Source organism: Ixodes scapularis, unplaced genomic scaffold, assembly GCF_016920785.2.
Source record: "Ixodes scapularis isolate PalLabHiFi unplaced genomic scaffold, ASM1692078v2 ptg000830l_1__unscaffolded, whole genome shotgun sequence".
In the NCBI taxonomy this organism is placed as follows: Eukaryota; Metazoa; Arthropoda; class Arachnida; order Ixodida; family Ixodidae; genus Ixodes; species Ixodes scapularis.
The window spans coordinates 519,946-545,180 of record NW_024610048.1 but is presented as its reverse complement, the minus strand read 5'-3'; the positions used below and the strand labels follow the sequence as shown (position 1 = coordinate 545,180).

Below are 25,235 nucleotides of genomic sequence, written 5' to 3'. Positions count from 1 at the left end.
CAAACGCGACCCAAATATTCTATTTTGCTCACCTGGATCGCTACTGCAAACTTGAGAACTATGGGTCTATCAAGTCAAGAAAATCCACTAGGATTCCAAAGACGCCACCACGTTGACAATTTCTGCGTCCCTTTAGGCTTGGGAATAGCCAGAATCGAAATACGATCTAGAGACGAAGGCGAGATAATTGCTCATACTTTGCGATTTAGTGAGGGAAGGCAAATCGAAAGGCTTCGGCACTATTCATTGCTGAGAGACGTGCCCGATAGTGCAGCGACTGCGACATATTTGCTGATCCAAAGCGATGCTCGCTTTGGATCCGAGCTTCGGTACGCTGGATCCTGGGTCACGAAGGGATCGAGTGCAACGAGATAGCCAACGAGGCGGCAGGAGAGTTAACTCGTTCCTTCCTCCGCTGCCTTCAATGCCACTCTGAAGCCCCTGCGCCTGCTCGAACCCATCAGAATCCACCACAAACATCACAACCAATCGAGTCTCCGAAGAGCGAACCTGACGGCTTTTACGACCCTTTTTGGGAAATTAAAGCAGCCAGGATCGCTCTGAAGAAAAATATCGACAAGCACGAAGACGTGGCACGGGAAAGCCCTCCGAAGGGATTCCGAAGACACAACTCCGTCCTGGTAAGAAGAATCCAAGCAGGAGCTGCAATCACCCCATGAATAACGAAGAAATGGGTGGATGCTAAAAAGAAGAAGAGGAATCCGGACTTTGTACCGAAACCAGACCAGCGCAAGTACTGTCTCAGGGCAGACACTCAACACTAGGTCTGGGAATGTTCAAAGCTCGACCAAGAACGCAATGACGCCCTGGGAGCACTCAACCGTGACGACAAACCTTCAACACTCGAGGAATGGGTAAACCCAGCAGGAAACTCCGAACGACGCAAGCTCATCCTCCGATCGCTGGTCGACTTTCTGAAGACGGCCAACCTCGGCAGAGACTTGTAGCTGCCACACTTAGAACCCTACGCGCTTTCATCGTCCCAATAAGCCTCTCCTCTCTGACCCTATCATAGCGTAAACCGCCAATTGAATTCCATTCTTAATAAACGTCGTCTGACCTGACCTGACCTGACCTGCTAGAGTTAACCAGTTTCGAGCAAATGGGCCCGGAGATGGCTATAAGTCGCATGGGACAGTCACACCTTCAATCTCTTCGTGTTTTTAGATGATAAAACATTATTTCCTCTTTTTAAGTAGGCGAGGTTTTGGTCAATTTTCTCGTAACGTGACGTGTACCTTGCCCGTGCACAGACGGTAAGGCACCTACAGATATCTCAATGTTCCCTGGTGTCCTGTTGGATGTGCCAAGATACCAAAAAAAGCCTTTTTTGGAAATTAGGCTCCGTGTCAATCACGTGTGCATCAGCGAAGTCAGTTGGACGGTCACGCGCTTCGCAGCGTTCAGCTACTGCGCTGCGTTCACGGTCAAAGTTACGCACGTCGTTCTTCTGTTGGCGCATTCCTTCGCGAAAGTTTTTGTCTCGTTAACGTAGGTGGTTGGGCACATTTGCAAGAAAACTAGTGATTTCTTGCAAAATAATTTAATGGTTCTCCAGTGACCACAACACCGCCAACTTTAAGAAACGAAATCATGTTTTCACATTTATAAAGACAAAGAGGTTGAAGCTGTGACCTCCCAATATGACCTATAGCCACTGTTCTTGAAGAAGCCAAGTAGACTTCGAAACGTCGGTAGTTCCTTTTGTGGTTTTGGGGTTGGAGAATATTCTTCAAATTTAAATCAGTTTAACTGTTAGTTGTTATGCTGATGATACGCGATATAATGTATGTATTCTGATAACTATTCGACAACTTTTTCCCAATTCATCTGTGCAGTGCCTTCCCCTTCAAGAGACGTGGCACGAAGTGTACAGGAACTATGAGACGGACCCTGTGTTTGGCTATGCGCCTTGTGCCCAATTTTCTAGCCAGGGTCCCGCAGTAAATGGATCCTACCCACTGCTCTGGCAAACTGGAGATGGCACCGCGTAAGTACTCTATCAATATATTTGTTACAATATATGTAACAAAATGAAACTATCGTTATTGTTGGCAACTTATATTGTACCCAGTTTTTTTATTATCTTCTCAATATGAAAAATAACGTTCGTGGAGAAACGGAAAAACTGAAGATGATGGTCTAGTCACAGTGATATCAATTAAGTCCCGTTAGAATTTCAAAATACTTTTATGACTATTTCTACGAAGTTGCCCACTGCGCACAATTAGAGCTAGAGGTCTAAACGAGAATGTCAGAACAAAAAAATGTTTATTAATTTTAGGTCGCTCATTTTAGCTGCACAACAATTTCACCTCCTCAAACGCCGTCTACGACTCATTTAAGAGCCATCAAATGTTACACTATTTTGTTTTTCGAACAAAATAACTTTGTAGTAATTCGTCGTTTGTGAGCGCGCGAAACAAACAGATGAGTCTGCAACTTCGAAGAAAATGCAATTATTCTGATTGGTGCTATTTCAGAGCCGCCATCATTCCAAAATGGTGTTTCATTTTATGCATAGAACTGTGTCGTACTTGCATAGGGTATTGACCAAAAATTCATTCTCGGGTCTTATAATTAACCTGCACGATTCCTTTTTTCTGAAAACTGTTGTGTGGTGACATACACTAACCTGACAGAGCCATTTTTTTGCATTATAAAATAACGGAACTGGTTGTTGTATTGTATGATTCGTATGGTGTAAGAGTGAGAGATTATAGATAGCGAAAGTTCGTTATCTGTACTCAATTTGGGGCTTATCATTTTCCGCAAACAATAGTTGTTGGCCCTTCAAGCGTTTTCAATAGTTGCGCAGGAAACATTCAAATTGATTCATGCATAATGCATAAATCATAAAGTGTCTTGCGCCCGTATACAATCCACCCGAGCTCATTTAATGTTCTGCTTAAAATTAAGTCTTTTATTACACATATAAAGGGTGCTTCAGGAAAGACTTTCTGAAATGCCTAAAATAGAATGGTTCAGAAAAGAAGCAACAACTTTTCCCGAGAACAAACGGCCAGGTGCGGCAGACATCAGAAATTGCATGAAACTTACTAATTAGCTTAATAATGAAATAAAAATTACTAAATAACTTTTTAAGTAGTGCAATTAAACACATGGGTTCAAAAATGAACTTTCTAAGCCTCATAAAATCCATTAGGTAAATCCACTCATTTTAGAAAGGTTTAAGACCGGGGCAGCCCTTTACGGGGTTGTAAAAGATTGAGCAGTCCTATGTTATTCCACACTTGAGTCACTGGTATAGCTGCGACACGCAACGATGAAGTCGTTGGGCATCGGCGTCGAGTTCAAATACCGTGGGGTAAAAGGAGAGTGAATCAAAGCGTCCGGAGCAAAACAGATACCTGGTTCCTTCCAAATGCTTTTGTTTCTTTTTTGTTCCAGAGAACGTGAAAGCGTGTCTCCCGATGTGAGCTCTTGGCACTGACAGTGCTACGATGGCATAATGTTATAGCATAGCCTCCTCTATACTTCCAAAGCCTCGCAGTTCGACGACGGAGCCATAGATCGGGCAGTCTCAGATTTAGAGCGCGCGCATCTTATAGCACAGCGCATTCCTCGGGGAATCTGGTAGTGAGCGCACAGCTTTTGAGCGGCGGGGACCCTAAACACACTGTTCGGCCGGGGGAAACCGATACGATTGGCTGCTGATGTCGATGCTACGGCGATTCCGGCCGTCGAAGCCAATGGCGGAGGCTACGTCGTCAGCGTGCTCAGCCTCGTCGTCGTATTGTGCAGCTGTGCAGCGGAAGAACCCATAAACAAAAACCGACTGTTTTGTTTCGACGTCTATTTACGGCGTTGTTTCAGAGGCCTCTATCCTATGTGCCAAGGTCTTCGTCTTCGTCGTCTTCGTCTTCGTCGAGACGTTTTCGTCGGGACGCAGATGTGTCGATCAGCTGAGGACGTCCTCAATACCATTTGCGTTGTCTGGGCAGTTGTGTGCCCTACGGCGAATGGCTCGCCAAAACCTCCAAGCAGGGGATACTCATTTTTCGACGCTGCTCCCGTGTATCAATATCTGTAATCTGTAATCAATCAGCCCCGGCAGTTTGCCGCACAATTTGGAGCGCAAACAATACAGACGAAACCGAAACGGAGGAACGGGAAAGGTGTGGCTTTCCATTTACCGTCGCCAGCAGAAGAAAAAAAAGTATAGCGTGTTTCGGCGTCTCACCGCAGCGGGGCGCCCGTTACATGATTCTCCTCTTATCCGTTGCTTGCCGCTCTACCTTTTCACTTTCGGCGGCCGCGCCACGTGACTATCTGCCAGGCTTGGTCAGTTATAACTTTTTTTTTTCTCCAGATAGCGAGTGCAGTGGGCATTAGGTAGTACAGAAACAAATTAGGCAGGTCACTATTCTATTCCAAACGGTTATTTTTTTTTTTTGTTTTTTTGGCGGAGCGTGCAAAAACGCGTATTCCTGCATGAGCTCCTGACATTGACAGGGCTAGAACAGCCCTTTTTTTATGAGCGCGTGCGGTGGTCATCGGGTACTAAAGGCCCTAAGTTTCGAGTGGGTTATTAGCGCTGTGGCGTAGGTCGGTAGTAACGTCCCCGTTTCGTACACTGCGGGACCAGGTTCGATTCTAGCTGGCGACTTGCGATCTTTTCAAGAATGTGGCAATATCAACGGTGGACGCCCTACATCGCCAACAACACCAGCATCTACAACTAGAACATCAACAACGGACGTGATTCCCAGTGGTGCAAAAGGCACATAATGCAGCTATCACTCTAAAAAGAAAACGCTCGATTCGGACGCGTTTATAGGTTCCGGTTTCATATCGAACGCACATGGCCAACTTTTTGGGACATTCTGTGTAATAATAAAGTTTTCTAGGAAATATAAACAATTCTAATTAATTTGCGTTCTAGAGGCAACTGAAGTCCGGTAGAATATTAGGATATTTTGTCAAGAAAGATAGAAATGAATAATTTTGTTTATTTATTGAATCATGTGAATAACTCAAAGGATTCAATGAAAAAAATGTAGAGCCGTAAATTAGAAATTACACGCGACCAAAATTTCAATTGCTGGTTATTGACATTCTATGAGTGTCATATGAAATATTCCTGGGGAAAATTGCGATGTTTGTTTTTGTTTAGATGAAATTTTAACGTTAGTGCATACACCGAGACCAAGAACGTTGAGGATGTCTTTGCACCAGTGGTTGTACTTTTCAATGGCTGAGACGCGAAGCACACGCCAATCAATCAGTCAATTAGCGTTTATTTGAGCTTGAAACACAAACTAAGGGTAGCGAGAAAAAAGCAGTGTCGTCCACTGCTGGACTGAGCTCGCCACCCTTAGAAGCCAGCAGTGTAAACGCTGTATAGAACACAAAATAAAAATAAAATAAAAAAGTATATTGAGGTACACATAGTTTTGCGCGTAGGTTACACATGTTTCACATATCTGAAGTACAGACAAATCATAGAAAATCCTTCCGGAGGAAAAAAGAAGACGTATCACTCAGGTGTTTTCATAGAGGCGCATTCAAAAACGTAGGCAAGGAATACCGTAATATACAAGAGCCATAGTTTGTTCTGAATCTAGGTACATCAAAAGTGGTTTCTTTTTTTCCTGAATGTATAAGGTGTATTGTGGGTGACAGTGGAAACAATACGTGAAAGAAAATTATCATTCTTTATTTTAACATTTTTGTAAAAACACGCAAATTTATGTTAAAATGAATTGTATAGAGACATAATTTAAACTGCAGGAAAGCCTGCAGGGTTGGGGAATTATATAGAGCTTTTATAACAGCACGTAACTTTTTATTTTGCAAGATCAGAAACTTCTCGATATTGAATGCCGTGATATCACCCCAGACATGCAAACAGTAGAATTATATATGAACAAAACAATGCGTAATATACAGAGTAAGCTCAGTTTTGTTTTCAGGTAGAACGTGCTTATTTTGTGAGATAATTCCAACAACCTTAGAAAGGGCAAGACACATCTCGTTTATGTGGGCATCCCATGTCATCGTTGCAGTAAACCTGACACCGAGAGATCTAAAACGTTCTTCGTACTCGACAACGGTATTGCCCAAATCTAAGGGCGGAGGGTGCATTACGACTTTTCCTTTAGGACAAAATATTCCAGCTTTAATTTCCTCATTTTTATTTTCAATGAGTTGACGAATGACCACCGCGCTAATAATGTCAATACTCGGTTAGCAGTGCCACTTGGTTGTCCAACGTCGAAGGAGGAAAAGGCTCGTAACTATAATCTCGACCTTAAATGTGATATCATAAGGTTGAGGGCGTGTCCTCGGGCACCGTAATGCTCGAGCTTAGCGAGAATTATTTCGTGATTTAGAGTATTAAATATTTTACTAAATTCATTAAATACCAAGGGTAAGACGTTGTGATTCAAAATTCTTTAAAATTTATTCATTTTTGGATAAGCAAGGCATGTTCCGTTGATTTATTTCAGTAAACCCATACTGGCTATCGGGTATTACAGAATGCTTTAAGAAAATGTTATTGAGGCGGCAATGAATTATTCGTTCTAACACTTCTCAAAAAAGAAAAAAAAAAAAAGAACGGAAGTACAGATTCTGGCTCATAGTTACCAAAGTCGTTCTTTTTTTTTTATAAATCACGGCTACCATAATTCGCTGATAGCTGTTGGGAACTATCCTTTCATAACCGCTGCAATATAAATATGTGTCAGGCGTAGTGTCATTATTCGCAAAACATATTTGATCGGACGATTTCGTACATTCTGGGAGTCAATACTGTCCGTATCTTTTTAACTTTTGCAAATAAAAAAAAAATAAAAAACAACATCGAGCTGGTTAGTCAGTTTAAAGAATATTGGTTCCACGAACCTATTGCGAAGAAAAGCGATAAGTTGGTGGAACGTGTGAAATTTTTCTCCATTGTACAAGGGAGGCGAGGCGGCAGCTTCAGGAGCTTCGGTCACCGGGGAGCAGGACCGCTGGGGCAAAGACGCGCTGCGATAAAGAACAATACTTGGGTAGTAATTCAATTGCACTAATTAAATCACTGTAATTTATTTACTTTTCTTGGTGATTTGTAATTGTCATTGATTACTTTCGGCCAAAAGAAATTGTAATTATAATTTAATTACTTTCTAGCCTCAGTAATTGCAAAAGTTCAGGAACAATTACAATTACTTTTGCCAAACTTTGCGGTGCCGACGGATCCTCTCTGAGAGCCTCAGCGCTCGCACAGGCGGCCTAACTCTCGGTGAAACAGTCGCACAAAGACACGCAGTCACACACACGCAAAACATAAATAGCCTGTCGCATTGTTTGTTGTTTTGTTGCTAACACTGCGGGCTGGGAGGTAATCCTCTTTGGAGCCTACATCAATGGCGCCGTGTTGCGCCGCCTGCTGTGCGATTAAAAAACAATAGCGTAAATATGCCGAAACATTGAAGGAAAAAATTGAACTTCAGCTTTCAGTTGAGTTAGGAAATTTGAATTGTCTATGTAGATATTTTTCTTTACTTTTTTGCCAGTGTTTTACGTCTTGCCTTCAGTACTGTCGCATATTTGTATCTTCGTATTATTTTCAATTTTATTTCTTTCTGGCTTTACTTCGTATATTTTGTTTTGCATAAGCATTTTGGAAACTGACCTCGCACTTGTGAATATTGTCACCAATGATTCGGGAGCCTCGATTCGGTTCTTATATATTTCCGAGCCATTATAATTTCAACTCAATGTAAATAATTTACAATACCATGATGTTTGTATGTGAATGTGGTCGTATTAGCGCGTGTCGATTTAAGTTTTATATTAACACTTGTAGAATCTTCATATATGGCAAAGTGTCGCATTTTATTTGCCGGGCTAAGAAAACTGTCAATCCATTTTTTTTGCTTTAGCGATCTGGCGTCTTCAAGCATATAAACTAATTGATTATTACTTATAAAAATAAAATAACTTTCTACTTCATTGCCTCAAACCAGGCACGCAGCCAGGGGCGGGGGTCCATGCCCCCCCCCCCCCCCCCCCGAAATCTACCATTTTGCTGCGGCCTTCTCTCCTCCTTCACCTCATACGGCATTTTGTCAAGGGCGACCCCCCCCCCCCCCCCTTCCCCCCCCGAAATAAAATCCTGGCTACATGCCTGCCTCAAACTGTCAAGTTCTATCATGAATTCAACAAATAGGAAAGTATAATATTTGGCATTTATGCAGCGATGCTTAAGCCTCCTCAAACATTGGGGCAAGGAATGAACAAATATGCTGCATTCTATAGAACTCGTTTAATGTTTTATGGCCAAAGTCGGGTCGCTGTCAAAAATGAGTGATTGTAAAGTAATTGTATAAGTTTTCTAAAGTAATTTGTAATTGTAATTAATTGCTTTTCACGTAGTAGTAATTGTATTTGTAGTTAAACTACTTTTGAAGCAAAGTAATTGTAATTGTAATTGAATTACATTTTGAAAGTAATTTACCCATGTATGTAAGAAACCATAAGTAAAAAAAGACGTCCATATGCGTTTTGTTTCTCCTTGGAACGCCATAAATTTGTGTCGTAAGATGAGTAGATTTATTCGTTTTCAAAGATGCTTAGAAAGTTATAAATTTCATCCATATGTTTACTTTCACAAATTAAAAATTAATAAATACACTTTAGTTCACAATTTAGTTAATTAGTATATAATTTTGCAGATACATGAGTCCACCTTGGCTGGCAGTTTCTTCCCAAAAAGAGTTTAGTTCCTTCTTAACTACCTTATATTTAAGGATCTTCGAAAGCCTTTCTTGAAACACCCGGCATAGTATATATCAGGGGTAGCCAGGCTAACCCGGCCTAAGAGCCGCAAACCAACCCACGAAGCTTCCAAGAGCCGCGGGGGAGGAGGGGGGGGGGGGGGCAACTTTTGTTTAGAGCAATGAACGAAGCTCGAACTACTTTCAATCTATCCGAGTCAAAAGCAGTCCAGCTGTACGTAAGGTAGCGAGCAATCGCCCAAGACTACCAAAACGCTACCTAGCTGTCTTTCGATTTAAAACGCGTTCAATTTCTCTTTTTTGGGGAAGTGCTCGTGTGACCGGGAGCGTGGCCGGGAAAGGGGGGGGGGGGGGGGTGTAGGGGTTGGAGCCGCGAGCCGCACTTTAACACGCGAAGAGCCGCATGCGGCTCGCGAGGCGCAGCTTGGCCACCCCTGGTATGTATCATCGATACAACGATCCAGTCTAGAATCAGCGAAAACAAAAATTGCGGCCGCAGTTAGCAATATCATTTTGTTTTTGGTCAAATATGCACTTTTGTGACCGATTTTTTTTTTCGAGATATTTTCAGGCGAAGTTTTCGTTCCGTGAGAAAAATAATCTGACCACCCTTCAAACGATGAACGGCGGATGAGGACGCAGGCGGCAGAGTTTGCCAGTTTGGTTGTTCTTGCCGAGCCCTCTTCTTCATAGACGCATGAGGCAGCGGACGCACTCGCGGTCATAAGCAGATGACGTCGGCATGTGCCATCATTAGCGTCGACGCCCCACTCTTCCTGCATGGAACGTTACCGCAGTCGGAGGACTCCAACTCAGCAATTGGACCCGAGCCCGACGCCGAGCGTCCTTCGAAGATTTGATTGGACACGAGGCCCAGCCGAACGCTGACTCGGTAGTCATGTCCAATCGGTGTCTTATCGCTCGATTTCACCCTGATGACATAAACATTCTAGTGCACAGGCTTGGGTTAGTCTGATTGGTGTTGCCTGCCCTCGCTTCCCCCTACCATAAAATGGCACCACAAGCAAGACCTTCCGGTCATTCGATCGTCGGGGTCATTATCTACCCTTGACAATGTCAAAAGTGTCACTCTAATTTTTTTCACAGTACAAAAATCGACGTCTTGAAATATCACGGGGTAATTACCTGTACCTGCTCCTAGTTATATTTAATATAACCAGGAGCAGGTACAAATTCTTACAGCCGATTGCAGAGCGAGCCGCGGGGTGGATGAGACCTTATATGTTTCTGACTTCTAAAATGATAACTTGTGACGCCGAGAGCTGAAAACAACGGCGCATACAAAATTTGTTGTTCTGGCATGAAAACTAAACGAATTACATGTAGGTTTATCTTGATTATATTGATATGCGTAACAAATTACCCTAGTCGTTTCTTCGTATTGTTTTGCGCTCTCTTCGCAGAAAGCTTACGTTTACCCCTTCGTCATATGAAGGATACACTGCGGGAAATGTTCTCCACTTCCAAGCACTAGGTGGTGAGTAACGTATAGCATATTGGGGGGGTATCTAAAGTCTTGTTTCACTGCTTATTCACAGATTAAATAATACACAAAAAATTAAATAAAATGTTTACGTGACGCACGAGCAGTGTGTTGGTGTGGGCCAGTGGGGCGTTGAGTGTTCAGGCCGTGGGTGTCTTGTCTAGGGAGCGTGCCTCTATCTCACGCCGAGAAAGCAAGTGCCCGTGGTCCCCGCTCTTCTTCGGCCTCCTCTCATTGTTCCGATGCGGATGATGTCATTCCAATCACTACAGTTTATTTTAAAAAGTACAGGGTGAAAAATCCTGAACCGCTAACTCATAACGGCCGTCCTGACTAATTAGATCTAACCCGTTTGAAACAAAAAATAAACATATGGTTATCAACGCGGGCGTTGGTACGAAGCCCGTACGTATTCGTGTGTCAACATTTGAATAAAAGAAGAACGGCAGCCTATCCAAATTAAATGCAAAAAAAAAGAAAACGGTGTGTGTGTGTGTGTGGAAGGAAGGGGGGGGGGGGTGAAGTCTCTAAACGCCACACGTTCGATTGAGTGGCGTAAAGCAACAAATGTCAGTTGTGCAAATGCTTCATCAGGGTCACAGGGTTGACGGGCGCTACGTAAGTAGCGAGGCCATCTCTGCCTTGCAAAATAGTTTTTGCTTTCCGCGTACCCTTGTCGTCCCTCGACGAAGCACACAGGAGCGCGCGCAATTCCCATGCCCGGAATGTTAGTTCTTGTATTGTTTTCATATTTTATATACTCTTCCCCTCACGAAGAACGCTGAAATTACAAATTTGTGCTCTTCGTTGCTTAAGTTGCTTTCTAAGATCTAGGCTATCTACTCTACCAACTAAAAGCCTAGATCTTGGGGAGCATCCTTGGCGAAAGAAGACGATATGTACAAACACATCAATGCTTGCGCGTGTTCAGTACTGGCTGTCCGGGAATGTTCTCATTCCTGGCATAAAACACAGTTATTACGCACTAAACCAATAAAAAAAGACGGGTTTTCGGGTGATTTTGGCAATACGAACACACGTCCAGGTCGGAAGCTGCCTTCTGCCATCTGTCGCCTTATTTAGACTTGTGACGTTTGCAGGCGGACGTCCCAGGCACATAAAATAACTTCTTACTCCCTTACAGTTTACATAGGCAAGGTAGTTTCTTTAGATATTGATATACAAACTTCACTACCTGGTGCAATTCCACACTAAATAGCAGAACGTTATGATGATAAACAACCCTATTGAAAATCGCTCTGATGGGACTTCAGGATTTTTTTAAAGGGTGTGATGGGGACTTCAGGAATTTCTGAGATGTTTGAAGGAAGCACCGATATTTCCTGGTGGGTTCGCTGGCCCCGTCAGAGGCTCTCCTGAAATGCCTGAAGTGCCCTTTACAATGCCTTGAAATGCGTGAAAGCCTGTCAAGAACTTTTCTAATGGGGTCGGGAAAACTTCAGGCTTCTTGAGATATCTGCGGGCCACGGCTTAGGTTTAGAAAACACATTTCGCAGAATTAGAATATAGCCTTATTGTACGCTACGAGAAAAAAAAGTATTTGGAGAATGCCCATCGTATGTATGTACGGTCAGATTTTTAGTACTACTCTTCTATCGAAATACGGGTGGGCCGTCTGTCACTGCCCGGGCGTTCGGTCGCCAAGGAGGCCACTGAGGGCGACCGCCCCACGTAGAGAATCGACGAGCCGCTGGCCGAGTGGTGTTGGCCGAGCGGCGTTTTGAGGCGAACGCAATCCTGTCCGCTGGAGGCGAAATCTGTGCAACCATAAATAAAAAATAAAAAATAAACAAGCTGACAGCACTGCGCCCTTTCCATAAAGAGGGACCCACGCGGGAGCGACTCGTTCCGGGAACCGGTTCTTCCACGGGAGACGGTCCCCAAAAGCAAGTCACACTGCCCATCTCTCCGCCCGGCGATGGGGAGAGGGTGCAGGGCTGCCAGGCCAGCGTTCGGCGGGAGAGGGTGGTGTGTGCACGCGGGGGAGGCAAGCCGCCAGTATAGCCATTTTTTCTCTGCTCGTGGGCAGTTCCGGTTAGCCCACGACAGCGGATTTTTGGAGCGGACCAATTTCCTCCAGCAAGGTGAGCATGCATGGCTTTCAGGGCTCGCCCCTTGGTCTGTTTGGATTCTTCCTTGGTTCCGCAGGTGCACCATAGTTCGGCGCTGGCCGCCTTCAGCACCGTTCGAGCGCCGTCGTGTTCAGCGCATTCAAGAAGATGGTGGCCGGTGTCGGCTTACTCGCTGCAAAGCCTGGCAGTCGGGGTCAGCGTCCCACCGCATGTTGTGCCTGCGCACCGGGATTATGGCGCTGTGGGCCCTGAGACGGTGGATGACGGTCGCTGTCCAGACTTTGTTTTTGCGCCTCTTCGTCCGTCTGACTTCAGAAGCATCCAGCGAGCGAAAAATACGCCGAAGACGCCGGCGCGACGTCATCATGGACGAAACCGTGACTGTGCTCGGGATTTCTAAACGCGCTTACTGAGACTGTGTATGTGTACGTGAGGTGCACCTGCTCGGTTTTATTAGCTGAACTACCGTACATCAGGAATATACCCAGCGGCATTGTGAGTACTTCGAAATATATTTTTCTTTGTGATAAAGAAGTCGGTTGTCCCTGTTTGATGTGATCTCTTTCGTCTACCGCTCCTTCGCCGGGTTTGAACAAACGTTGCTTTTTATCACCTTTTTGTGTTATAATATGCATGTAAAACTAAATGTCTGCAATAAATTTTCAATAATGTTTTGAACTGCATTTTTTTATAGTTCACAGTCATTTGCGCGTCTAAAGGGGTGATGGGCTAAAGGGTCTGACGGGTTGAAGGGCTGAGGGGCTAAAGGGTTTTTCTATGGGGCATCCCTGAAAGTTATTTCTGTAGGGTATTTTTGAAGGGTCTTGAAGGCCTGTGAGGTCCCATAATCCTTCAAGGCTGACGGGCCCTTTAGAAATATTTTCAATAGGGAAAACTTCTTTATGATTGTTTTTTTTAATACCAAGGAGTTCCTTCGACAGTTTTCATGCAATACTTGGAGTCCCTTGCCAAATCGTATATCTTAGGAAGAAACAACTTGCTTAAAAAAATAAAAAAAGTTCGACTAGAACTGACTTGACTTCCATTGATTCTCCTACCAAACTTGGGCAAAAACGCAGACGCACGAGCTTTTCAAGGGTGTACCACACCCTTTATAACCCTGGTATAGACCTATTTCAGAAGGGCGCGCCATCTTGAAGTATCGTCACTTCCAGTGTGGGCGAAAACATTGTTTTGCCGTCGCCACACAAACAGAATGCACTTAGGAGATAAGCGTAATCGTCACCCATTCTCGTTCTGTCTCCCCCCTATTTTTTTATTATTTGCAAGTTGAAACGTTTTAATATTTTTTTGTCGCCCATAATGAATATGCCTACTTGGCGGTCGGGCGCGAGAATAAGCGGAAAAGGTCTATACAATGAGCTCTCAAGACTCAAACTTTTGGTGATTCCGATTTTTTTTTTTTTTTTCAGAAAACGTTTCGGGTTTGGTGTACCTTGCTTACCTGGACTGTCACGAGTGCACAATCTTTAGAAACAGATACGTCAATGGTAAGTTTGTTTCAGACGTTAAAGATTCGTATTCGTTTCGTTGTTTTTTTTTTATTTCGAAAAAATAATATAATTTTGTGTCGCTAAAATAGACCAGCTTTCAACAACTGTATTCCCTTTGACCGTTGCTCTTCTTTGATTGGACTGTCGTGAATTTCATACCACATCTGAAGACGTATTCACATCGTGCGATTTTCGTTGTACTTGAGAATTCCGCCGTCGCTCGTTTTGGCATAAAAAAAGAAAAAAAACGAGGCAGAAACTTCACTGCTCAACGTTGTAGCTTAAAAATCTCAAATAACAACGTACATTTCAAATGAGACTTCGTCGTTGTAGTCAGTCTAATGACACATTGCTATTTATATTCGTAGAGATTTCTGAATCCGGCCTCTCTTTTATTTTATCTTTAAGAACGGAGTAATTGGCATGGCGCTAAACTTGAGGCATATACGTTTTGAAAACGGCATCTGTAACGCGGATCTACTCACAACGGAGAAAGCTGGCATACCTTTGTAGACGTGAACAAAGCAATAGGCTTTAGTCGCGGGCTTATTCGCATTTAGTTGGGATCCGCGTTGCGTATAAAGCGTTCCACCAAGCTCCTTCAGCGCATGCACACCAGTTCTGTGGAATTTCAGACGCCGCACATGCATTTAAAGCCCAGCGACTCGTCATTTTTTTCACGAGTGACAAGAAGTTGAAGGTGTGTACATTCATGCTATTAATATATTACAGTGAGGAATGTTTTTAATGATTTGTTTGGTTCCTCTTTGTTTAAAAAAACCAAGCTCGAAGTGTACTGCCTAACAAAACAATAATGAAAAATGCGAAGCGGTTAAATACGTCGACTCCTTTTGCCACTAAAATTTCATTCATTAAGGAGCGAAACTGCTTGCCCATATTACTGGTCAAACATGAAATCGAAGCGTTCCATGGTGTCACCAGTGCACCGTAGAGAGTGAAATGGTTTGCCGATATTGCTGGTCAGGAATTTATAAGGACAGCTTTTACTGGTGCTACTAGTGCGCCGTGATGCAGGAAAACTATATCTGAAACTATGGGAATATAATAAATAGGTTTTCTGGGGAACAAAGCAAAGAAAATGAAGGCGACTGACAACCGGGTGACCGGCGGGCGCGCGAGGCAGCCGGGGCTTGAGCACCGAGAGAGTTCGGTTTTTGTTTCTGAGTTTCCACATTTGGCGCCCAACGTGGTTCCCGGACCCACGACCCTGTGATCAAGGGTCTCACGCTCTACCAACTGAGCTAGCCGACGGAGCCAGTAGAACAGTTTTCTTTAGCGAAATTTTTGGATGAGCGAAAGCTTGGACTATGTGTGTCCCTTGGACTTTAATCATAATGACCGTAGTTCAAGAAGAAAACGTTTTAAACAGCACACTACCGGCTAAAACAAATGTACCCAGATGACCCATATTTCATAATGCCACACCAAATATCCATACGAAAACAAAATTTAAACTTATGTAGTCTTTTCGACGGATATCAATTTCAAGATGTTCGAAACGATTTCCCTTATTTTGAATGCGTATTACGCGAACAAAAAAAAACAGTATATTGGCTGTACTTTGCGCTATATTCTCAATTAAATAATCGCTAATGGTAAAAAAAGTATAAAAGACAGGTGAAAACAAATGCACTCAATGTGCGATGTGACAGGAAAATTATGGTAGACAACCAAAGCCAAACATCATATTGACCTGTTCTTTTTATTCTCAAACATGCATATTTTACGTCTCGTGTTTTTCTCATAGTATTTGGACACGCCAGCAATACTATTTAAAATGTTGCAATACCCAGTCTTAAGGTAAACCATTTTTTTAAAAATAAAATTGGATCAACGGGATTCGACGCTACAAAACGGAAGTACTATAGCCGACGGCAACACAAGGTGTGTTAGGGCGAGGTGAAGGAAGGCAGTGGTGGAGGAAGCAGAAGAAGGCTGAAAAGAGGAGAGGGTTTCCCCCTCTCCTCTCCCGCGTTCCATCTGCTTCCTCTTCCCCAACATTCCTTTCCCTCACCCTACTTTCTTGAATTGCAAAGGATATACAAGAAATTTTGTTTTCCAACCATGCAGATGAGGCGTGCACCCTCCATGTTCCCGAGAGCGCCCTGGGAAAGAACAAAACGTTCTGCAATTTTATGTTCGATCTTCTCTGCGGAATAGGGCAAAAATACTACAGCTTTAACGAAAGTTGCTTGAACTGAACTATCAACCTGACGCCATGCAACGTGGCTCTCCTAGAGAGCATTTCCGGTGGTTAGTTTGCAAACACCGACGTTTTCGGTTTCCATGGGCCATGAGGTCTGAGAAAACAACGGCGTACGGGAACTGCCTGCTCTATTAAATAAAATACATTTGTTACTTCGTTTCACCTTAAGTACGAACGCAACTGAAGCTACGAGCCGATGGATGCGATCAAACAGCGTCAAGAGTACAACGCCATGGTGGTCGTCATGTTCTTGTGAGCTCCGTCATTCCAAAACTAATCATACAAGTAGACCCCGGTGAGTGGCGCTTTTAGTGTGTGTATTCTTGTTTTTATGTGTTCATGCACTAGACTGATCTCGGACATTTGATGAAATTAATTGATTTGTTACTGGTATGAGTTAACTGCGCCTGTCTGACATCCTTCGGCAAGATTTAATGAAATCGGATATTTGACAGGAAATATTACCAGTTCCCTTACTCGAATCTTGAGGCAAGATACACTCTTAAAAAAAAGAGTCGGTATGACTCTCTTTGGGGGGTATTGGCGCGCCGCAGAATCGACTCCAGTTTGTAGAGTCCCTCGACTCTTTTTTTAAAGAGAGTCGCCACGACTCCTTTGCGCGCTACAGATTTGACCCCTCCACGACTCCAGTTTGTAGTCACTTGACTCTTATTTAAAGAAGAGTCCTGCGACTCTCATCACACTGGAGTCATGGTAGTGTATGGGCGACACCAGGTGACGTAGTCAACTGCGACTTTTTAACGACTCTTATCCAAAAGAGAAAAGGGTCACACGAGTCCTTCCTGGTAATCCCCGTGACTCTGTAACAAGAGTTGTGAGGACCCTCCTTTTATGAAGAGTCCCCCGACTCCTATCGCAAAAGAGTCATGGGAGTGTATGAGCGACTCTCCGAAAGATAGTCAGTGCTGACTCTCACTTTGTCTGGAGTATAGCAGCCCTAGTCAAGTATCAGTTTGTTGAACAAAGGGAGGCATTGTGATCGTTAGGAGACTTCTTGCCGCCTGCGAGGTTCAACTAGAATTTCTCTAAAACAAGGGTAGTAACATCAACTGTGTGAAAGTATAAAAGTTGAAATGGAAACTTTGATTCCACCTAAAAGAAGCGGTAACATCAATTGTCTGCAAGTGTAAACGTCGAAATGCAGAACTGAGGCGAGATTCACGAAGAACTTCTTAGTTTACGACAACTTAGCTAAGAAGCTCGTAAGTTAAGAACATCGTAAGAAGAGGAGAAATCGGTATTCACGAACGCGTTCTTAAGTGAGAGGAGGAAAGCGACGTTGTCTTACGGAGAAACTAAAACTTACCGGTGCTGTTGCTATGGCGACGGCGTCTTCGGCAGCACGAACAACCAATCGGAGAGCTCGGCATTTGTTCGGAGCCGTTCGGAGCCGTTCGGAGCCGTTCGGAGCACGTGGATTTTTCATAACAAACACAGGCGGCCTTTCTGCCACCGCTGGCCTGGGGTTCGTATTCGTGCAGTGATATGTCGACGCTAACACGATTTAAACTGGCCCGAATGCCGAGGCCGGGATGCGTAACCACCGCGATTGACTGCTACGAACTCGATCGCTACCAAGTCAACACAACTGTCATCGTTGGTAAAAGACGGCCCGCAGTCGTTTGCAAAGCGACGTAGATAGGAAACAATTGCCGCGGCGTTTTTTTTTTTTTGCGGCCTCGGAGATGCAGGAGCGAGCCGACGTTAAAAAAGATACGTTTGAACTACGACAGTGTAAGCAAGATCCACGTAAATGTTTGTTTACACTACGGAGCGGACGCGCGCGTTTGATCGAAGTGCTGGATTTGCGCTGTTGGACCGTGAATTGATAAGCGCTTCGGGACCGATCCTTTACAATTGCAACTCGATGCTGACGTGGCACCCGGCGAAGAAAGGTTGGACCGGCATTGCGACCCACGAAGTGTTACAGCGATCGACAGTGAGGTGCAGTCGTGTCAGAATAAAATGGAATACTAATAGCAAAGTGTACATACCATGTTGCGAAGGTAATCCATACGGCGTTTATTTGAGCTTGATATCACACAAAACAGAGATAGAATCGATGAGAGCCCCTTTTCGACGACAGCGTTCGTCACCGTTGCCTCGGAAAACAAGGAGATGATAAGAGGAAGAGATTGACCTCTTAATCTAGAATTGAGGTCAGCGATCAAACTATAATACGGGAAGGGTTCACAAGGGTCGCGCGGGCATATTCCATTCAGCACGCCGGCCGGTCGTGGGCAGACGGTCTTCACCAAGGACCGTCAGATCATCGCTGCGCCGAGTCGGAGTGCCTGCTAGGCCTATCTGCCGATCGGTCGGAGTCCGTACCCGTGGCCCTTGGAGTTTTTCCCGGGTGTCTTTGGATCCAGCGTTCTTGTTCGTTCGTCGTGGTCTGTTTCAAGTACTTTTTACTTGATTCTTGCTGCTTGAAGTCGGGACGCGGGAGAAGTGCACGTAGAAAAATAAACATCCGTTGGTTGTCGCGACCAACTGAGCGACGCTGTCGGCCATGCTGATTTGATCGTAAGAAGTGCGTAAGACAGCTTCGGAGCTGTCGTAGGATTTCGTCGTAACCTGCGCAAAACTTACGAAAATTTCGTTTCGTGAATACGGATTCGTTCTTAAGTTTTGTCTTACGCACATTTTTGGCGTAAGATCGTTTCGTGAATCTGGCCTCTGATATCTTACAATTTCCTGTAATGAAACATGGAAAAATGAACGATGATGGTCTTAACGATGCTGAACTGAATGCGGCTCTAAAATTTATTATGAAACACAACAGAAGCTTTCAGGACAGCATTGTTTTGTTACATTGGAATTTGCACACAACAAAAAAAAAGTAAAAGTTTTTTTTTAATCGGCAGCTTAACTTTCTATTAGTTTAGTTTTACTTATCATTTACAATAGGTTGTATATCTTTTTTGTCACATGTCTATACTATTGGCAAGAGCTGGTGTGAACGAGCATGTTCTGTTGCTTTATGCCTGCTTTGAGTGGACAGGTGGGTGGCAATAAATTGCAGGAATCTTCAAATTTAACAATAAAGATAGCTGTTTTCTCTCAGCTCATATCACTGCCATTTGTGCAAATGCAACTTTATGAGTCCTACCATGCAGGCACTGCAAAACAAGCCACAAGTATTTAAAACAATTACTTTATTAGAAATTAATGTGATACATATTGGCTCAAAAGCCTGCTTCGGCTTATCACAGGGGTTTTATCACAAACACTAAACAAATAACATCATAAGAAATAATACTAATACACAAAACTGGTATAACTATTAGACAAGAACGAAAATAAATTACAATGACAAGTTTTGTGAAGGCTTGCTTTGCCTGCTTGATGTTGAGGATTAAATTAGAATTAAAAAAAATTACAACAAGTTTCCTAAAAGCTTTGTTTGCCTACTTGCTGTTTTTTCAAAGCTTTGTTTTTCTTTTTGCAGTTTCTTCTTCTATGGTTTGAATCCTCATATCAACAGATGCACAAAAAAAAAATCTAACAGAAGTTTAGATACACAATGGAACACACAAACCTTTGTATTATAGCTGGAATATTCACCAAATACATATGGAAAACATTAAAAGAGTAACCAATATTGGTAATTCTTTTTCCCTGTTCTAGGAATGTGCTTTAAGTGCTGTCACAACTTTCACAGCTCTTACCGAAATCTTTGTATTTTTTTTACCCATGAGGGTGCTCAAACACAAAAAGTGTGCTTCGTCGATTCCCCCCACATACTGACCTTTCTATGCTCAGTACATGGCTAATACCCGAGAGATTCCTGCTGAAAAGTCCAGGATGTCGATTGATAGGGCCTCGCAGACAACGCACATGCTGCCAGATGTCCATGGGTGCTTTCCAGTGAAAAGTAACGCCGGGTTCCCGAAAGTCTTTACCGGGTGGGTCCTGGGAAAAAAAAAGCCAATGATAAGAAATAAGTTCTGGAAGTCGGACGAAGTTGTAGGTGAGCAAAGTAAAATTGTCGAGGACATGTTAAGTGCCCGCAGTGTCATAGATGGAAAGTCTATGCAACAGGGTGAAGGCAAGTGAGGCAGACGCCCATTGCTGCCTTTCTATATTTTGCTTTCCCCAATTCTCACTTGATTGTGAAGCATTTTGTACGGTGGAACTAGTGCATCAGGGTGTCTACCAAATTTCTGATTTCAAATTCCTCGACTTTTCTAAAATTTCCCTTGACTATTTTGATAAAAACTTCCTGACCACTCCTGGGTCAAAGGATCATAATTCGGAAACATTATTCAGCATAGTCGTGCCCATGTGCAACCATCAAGCTTTGTTTCGTATCGCCGTTCCACTCTCAGTGGTCATTTTCCCTGATGAAGCCAACTTTTTGACGATTTCCCTGAGAATTTCAGGTTGGTAGACACCCTGATGATGTATCAGGTTACAGATGGACACCATAAAAATGCAGACTATTGCATTCAAAATTATTTTAGCCATCAGGAGGAACTTAAAATATTCCCATGGAGAGAGATAGAGAGTGGAGTGGCGGGGGAGGCTGCTGCTGCTATTGTCTGCTTTTTATTTTAAAAGAATATCAATTTAAGGCTCAAAGGGAACGTAAATAATAAATCAGTAAGTGCACTGAGAGCACTTGAAGCACAAGGGGCACGGTCCCTACTGAGGAAAGAGGGGAGGATACCAAGTCTAGCTGAACCTGTTCTGCAGCACCCTGCATAAGCTAGGTGCTAGGCAAGACTGGGGCTTATCTACTGAGAGTGTCTAGTACAGTCAAAGAAAGCATTATAAAATTCTTTGCTGGGCAAGGTACTTCGTGGCTGCAATGAAAGAAAAGAGTACATTAAGACAGGGGCAAGAAAGGAAGGGAAGACTTTTTTTTTGAATAAACTAGTTGGTAGTGAGCGCTTGTTTCTTTCCTTTCTCGTCCCCGTCTTATTGTGCTTCCTTTTTAGTTGTAACGAAAGCAAGCCACGATGGAATTTAGAGAGGGCTTAAAGCTTGCTTTAACATCTGTGTGCATGTGAGGGAATGCTTCATGTACAAGTAGGTAGTAGTCATTACAATTTCCATCATCACTCATCAACAATAAAAAAAAGAGTACATAATGCATCTCTGCACTACAAAGTCTCCTATAACTTTTCGTGTGCTGTACCTATATAGGCATCTTTTGCATGCAGAAATGGCGGGACACTAAAACTACTAGTAATTTGTTTATCATCTTTGCTTAGATCAATGTTTTTGAAGTTTGGCAGGAAAGAACCGCCTTCCAACATGAGCCCGAATCTGGTTTTTGGTTTGTTTTGAAGTCATGGCCAAGTACTCCTAATAAAATATTGAAATAGCCAGTTGAGAAGACAGCAGAAGATACTTATCTCACTTGGTCTCCAGCTTTAAAAAAAAAATATGTTTACAGATTGGCATAGCGAAGACACCCTTTAAAACACATTTATCTTAAACAACCATAGTTACATGTGATTTATCTTCAGCATGAGTAGTTGCATCGACCACGCAAACGGCACGGCCCCGCAGGGGGCACCTGTGAAAGCAGGTGTTTGGAGAGTGGCGTCTCCACGGACCCCGAGCCATGCGGGTTCGCCCGCCCATGTATGGCTCTGCGTGGCTTTCCCGTGTCCGGGGAAAAGGGCATCCTGGTGGTTGAGCCGAGCCCGGGGTAGGTTTGGACCCTTCGGGGCCCCCCGGGTGAGGCAATACACCACTTCGGCCCCTGCTTCTCGTAGACGGGAGTCCTGGTAAGGCCCGGCCAGGATGATTCAGTCTAGTCGCCACTTCTACTATCCCCTCTCTACTTTCACCCTTGTCTTCTCCTCCTTTTCACTCTTCTCATTTCTCTTCTTTCCTTTTCAACTCCTTTGGCGGCAAGGGCTAACCTTGGGTGGCGACAGACACCTTGTCCAAAACCACTCTTGGTAATAGAGACTGGGTAGCACTAATAGCGTAACGTCTTCAGCCAAGCCATTCTTGTTATGGAGCGTTACCTATTCCCTTGTTGGGCTTGGTGGTGGGCGGTGCACCACAGTTTCTGAAAACCCTCCCCCTTCATATGGGTTCCAAACTTAAACCTTTTGATCGGCCCCCCAAAAGGGGCCGCACCGAAGCACTGAACACGAAACAATCTTTTGTACTGGAAAAATTCCCGAAGTTCCTTGTTATGCACTCGGAAGGTGACAAGCCACTTGGCGAACGTTCTCCCTTTCTAGTCTCCAAAGTTCTTGAGGGTGTTATTGGCGCCAATTACAATGCAAAGAAGATGGGATCTGATGATCTCCTTGTCGAGGTCAACACAAAGCAGCAAAGTGATGCCCTCCTTAAACTGAACCTTGTCTCCGACTACAAAGTAAGCGTCAGTCCTCACCGCAAACTGAACAGTGTTCAAGGGGTCATTTCTGAGGATGACTTACTTGACTCACCTGAGCCAGAGATAATTGAGGGCCTCTCTAGTCAAGGAGTTATGGATGCACGACGAATCACTATCCGCCGTGATGGTGTGGAACGGAAGACGAAACATATAATTTTGACTTTCGATTCAACCACTCTGCCGCAGACTGTAAAGGCAGGTTACCTTCAATGCCGGGTCCGACCTTTTGTGCCGAACCCTCAACGGTGCTTTAAGTGCCAGAGGTTCGGCCATGGGTCACGGAACTGTCGGGGAAGGGACACCTGTGCAAAGTGCTCCAGCAAGGAACACGTTGCAGATGTGTGCGATAATGAGCCTCATTGTGCGAACTGTAGTGGCAACCACCCGGCATACTCTCGATCTTGCCCTGTGTGGAAAGACGAGAAAGAAGTTCTTACATTAAAAGTTACCGAAAACATTACCTACACTGAGGCAAAGAAGCATTTTGCTTTTGTATCGAAGGGCTCTTATGCCGAGGCCGTGCGCAGGGGACCAGCGCGGCCAGTAGTTTCGATGGGAACGCAGACGTCTCCGGACGACCTGCATCTCCCGTCACGGTCCCCCTCTAAACCCCCGAGAGCGGCGCCAGTGGCACCGCCTCCGAACCACAAGGTGAATGCTGCTTTGCCAGCATCCGCCCCAGAACAGGAGATGTCGTCTCCTGCTCAACCGGCTACTTCGACCTCTCGGGGTCGGGGCCTACCTCCCCACACCTCTGCTCCTCAGAGGAAGCCTGGGGAGGTGCCAAAGCAGTCGACCTCCAAGGGCCAGCTGCCAGCAACTGCAGACGAGCCCATGGACGAGGGTGGGTCGAGATCTGATGAGGAGGCTCTCCTCTCAAGATCAGAGTCCACCCCCTCTGCCTCCGGTGACTCTAACCGGAGGCACAATAACCCCCCTAAAAAACAAAGTGCGCCGCGTGTAAAAATAGATTTTAAACCGTAAGGAATATAGCTTTTTGATATAATTTGTATGTTCTACTTCTTTTGTTTTAAATGGTTAAAAATATAGGTATAATGCAGTGGAACTGCCGCGGTCTTTTTCGTAATATTGATGATGTCAACTTTTTTCTCGATGAGCTCCAGCCTGTTGCCATCTGTTTACAAGAGACTCATCTTAATGAAACACATACTCAGGTACTACGGTGACATCAGGTTTTTAGAAAAGACCGTGTTTCTTGTAACACCTCTTCTGGTGGAGTAGCTCTGGTTGTGCAGAGTAGTATTGCCTGTGCGCCTGTCCCTCTCGCAACCCCCTTAGAGGCAGTAGCAGTTTGTGTTCTGCTTGACCGCCTAATTACTATTGTTTCGCTTTACCTTCCACCAAACTTTCCAGTGCATTTACATGACCTGCAAGGGCTTGTGGGCCAACTGCCACAGCCTTTTTTAATCTTAGGGGATTTTAATGCACACCACCCCATGTGGAGCAGTGCTCGTCAAGACTCTCGTGGCGGTGTCATAGAACGTTTTTTACTGTCATCTGGCCTTTGCCTTTTAAACAAGAGACAACCAACTTTTTTTAGTGCACCCCATAATACTTTTACTTCCAGTGATCTTTCCATATCATCACCTACTTTACTTCCCTGCTTTTCTTGGAAGGTTTTAGAAAATCCTTTCGGTAGTGACCATTTTCCTGTAATTTTAGAAAGTTCAGTAACCCTTCCTTCTCTTCGAGCTTGTGCTCCCAAGTGGAAGTTAGATAAAGCCGACTGGGCTTTATTTTCTTTGGAGGCAGTGGTTGATCCCGCTGTTTTTTTAGCCATGTCTCCTGAGGAAGCGACTTTTTATCTTACCGAAAAAATTATAAATGTTGCTTCTCTGTCAGTTCCCCGAACTTCTGGAAATATTCCCAAGAAATGCAAGCCTTGGTGGAACAAGGATTGTACAACCACCATAAAAGCTCAGGATAAGGCTTGGGGAAAGTTTCGGCGGTACCCGACTGTTCAGAACAAGATCAAATTCAAACAGTGTAAAGCAAAAGCTCGTTGGACACGAAAACAAGCCAAGAAGACCTCATGGGTGAAATATGTATCCTCCCTAAACACTTTTGTTCCTGCAAAAGAGGTATGGGATCGTGTTAAGAAAATTCGAGGTACTTACCACTCCTTCAGCATTCCCCTTTTTCCTTCATCATCCCCATCACTAAAAGATCAGGCTGACATTCTTGCTGATCATTTTCGAGAAGTCTCCAGTTCTTCAAATTACTCTACCAAATTTAAAAAGTTCAGGTCCTTGGCAGAAAAACAGCACATTGATTTCTCTGGAAGTGATACTGGTTACAACCGGCCGTCCACAATGTGTGAGCTTGAATTTGCCCTTGCAGTAAGGAAGCAGTCGGCACCTGGTCCAGATATGATTCATTATGAACTGCTGAGGCACTTGTCGGCTGAATCCTTGGTGAATTTGTTGTCTTTCTTTAATTATTTATGGGAAGCTTCTTGTTTTCCAGAGTGCTGGAAGCAAGCACACATCATTCCCATCTTGAAGCCTGGCAAGACCCTTCCCTACCAGCAAGTTATCGGCCTATAGCACTGACTAGTTGTCTAGGAAAAACTTATAAACGGCTAATTAACAGAAGGCTAGTATACATTCTAGAACAAAAGAACATTTTCAATAAAAACCAGTGTGGTTTTAGAAGAGGTCGCTCAACGTTAGATCACCTTGTCCGGTTGGAGACTTTCGTGCGTGAGGCTTTTGTGA

General features: G+C 44.1%; 1 protein-coding gene across 1 annotated transcript; it reads left to right on the top strand.

Moving 5' to 3' along the window:
• The first annotated feature begins 819 nt into the window (after positions 1 to 819).
• Positions 820 to 16,104, top strand: LOC120842536. Its single transcript, XM_040213675.1, has 4 exons — positions 820 to 875; positions 10,196 to 10,269; positions 13,802 to 13,879; positions 15,974 to 16,104. Exons 1-4 carry the CDS (start codon positions 820 to 822, stop codon positions 16,102 to 16,104), a joined length of 339 nt encoding a protein of 112 aa, XP_040069609.1.
• The last annotated feature ends 9,131 nt before the right edge of the window (positions 16,105 to 25,235 follow it).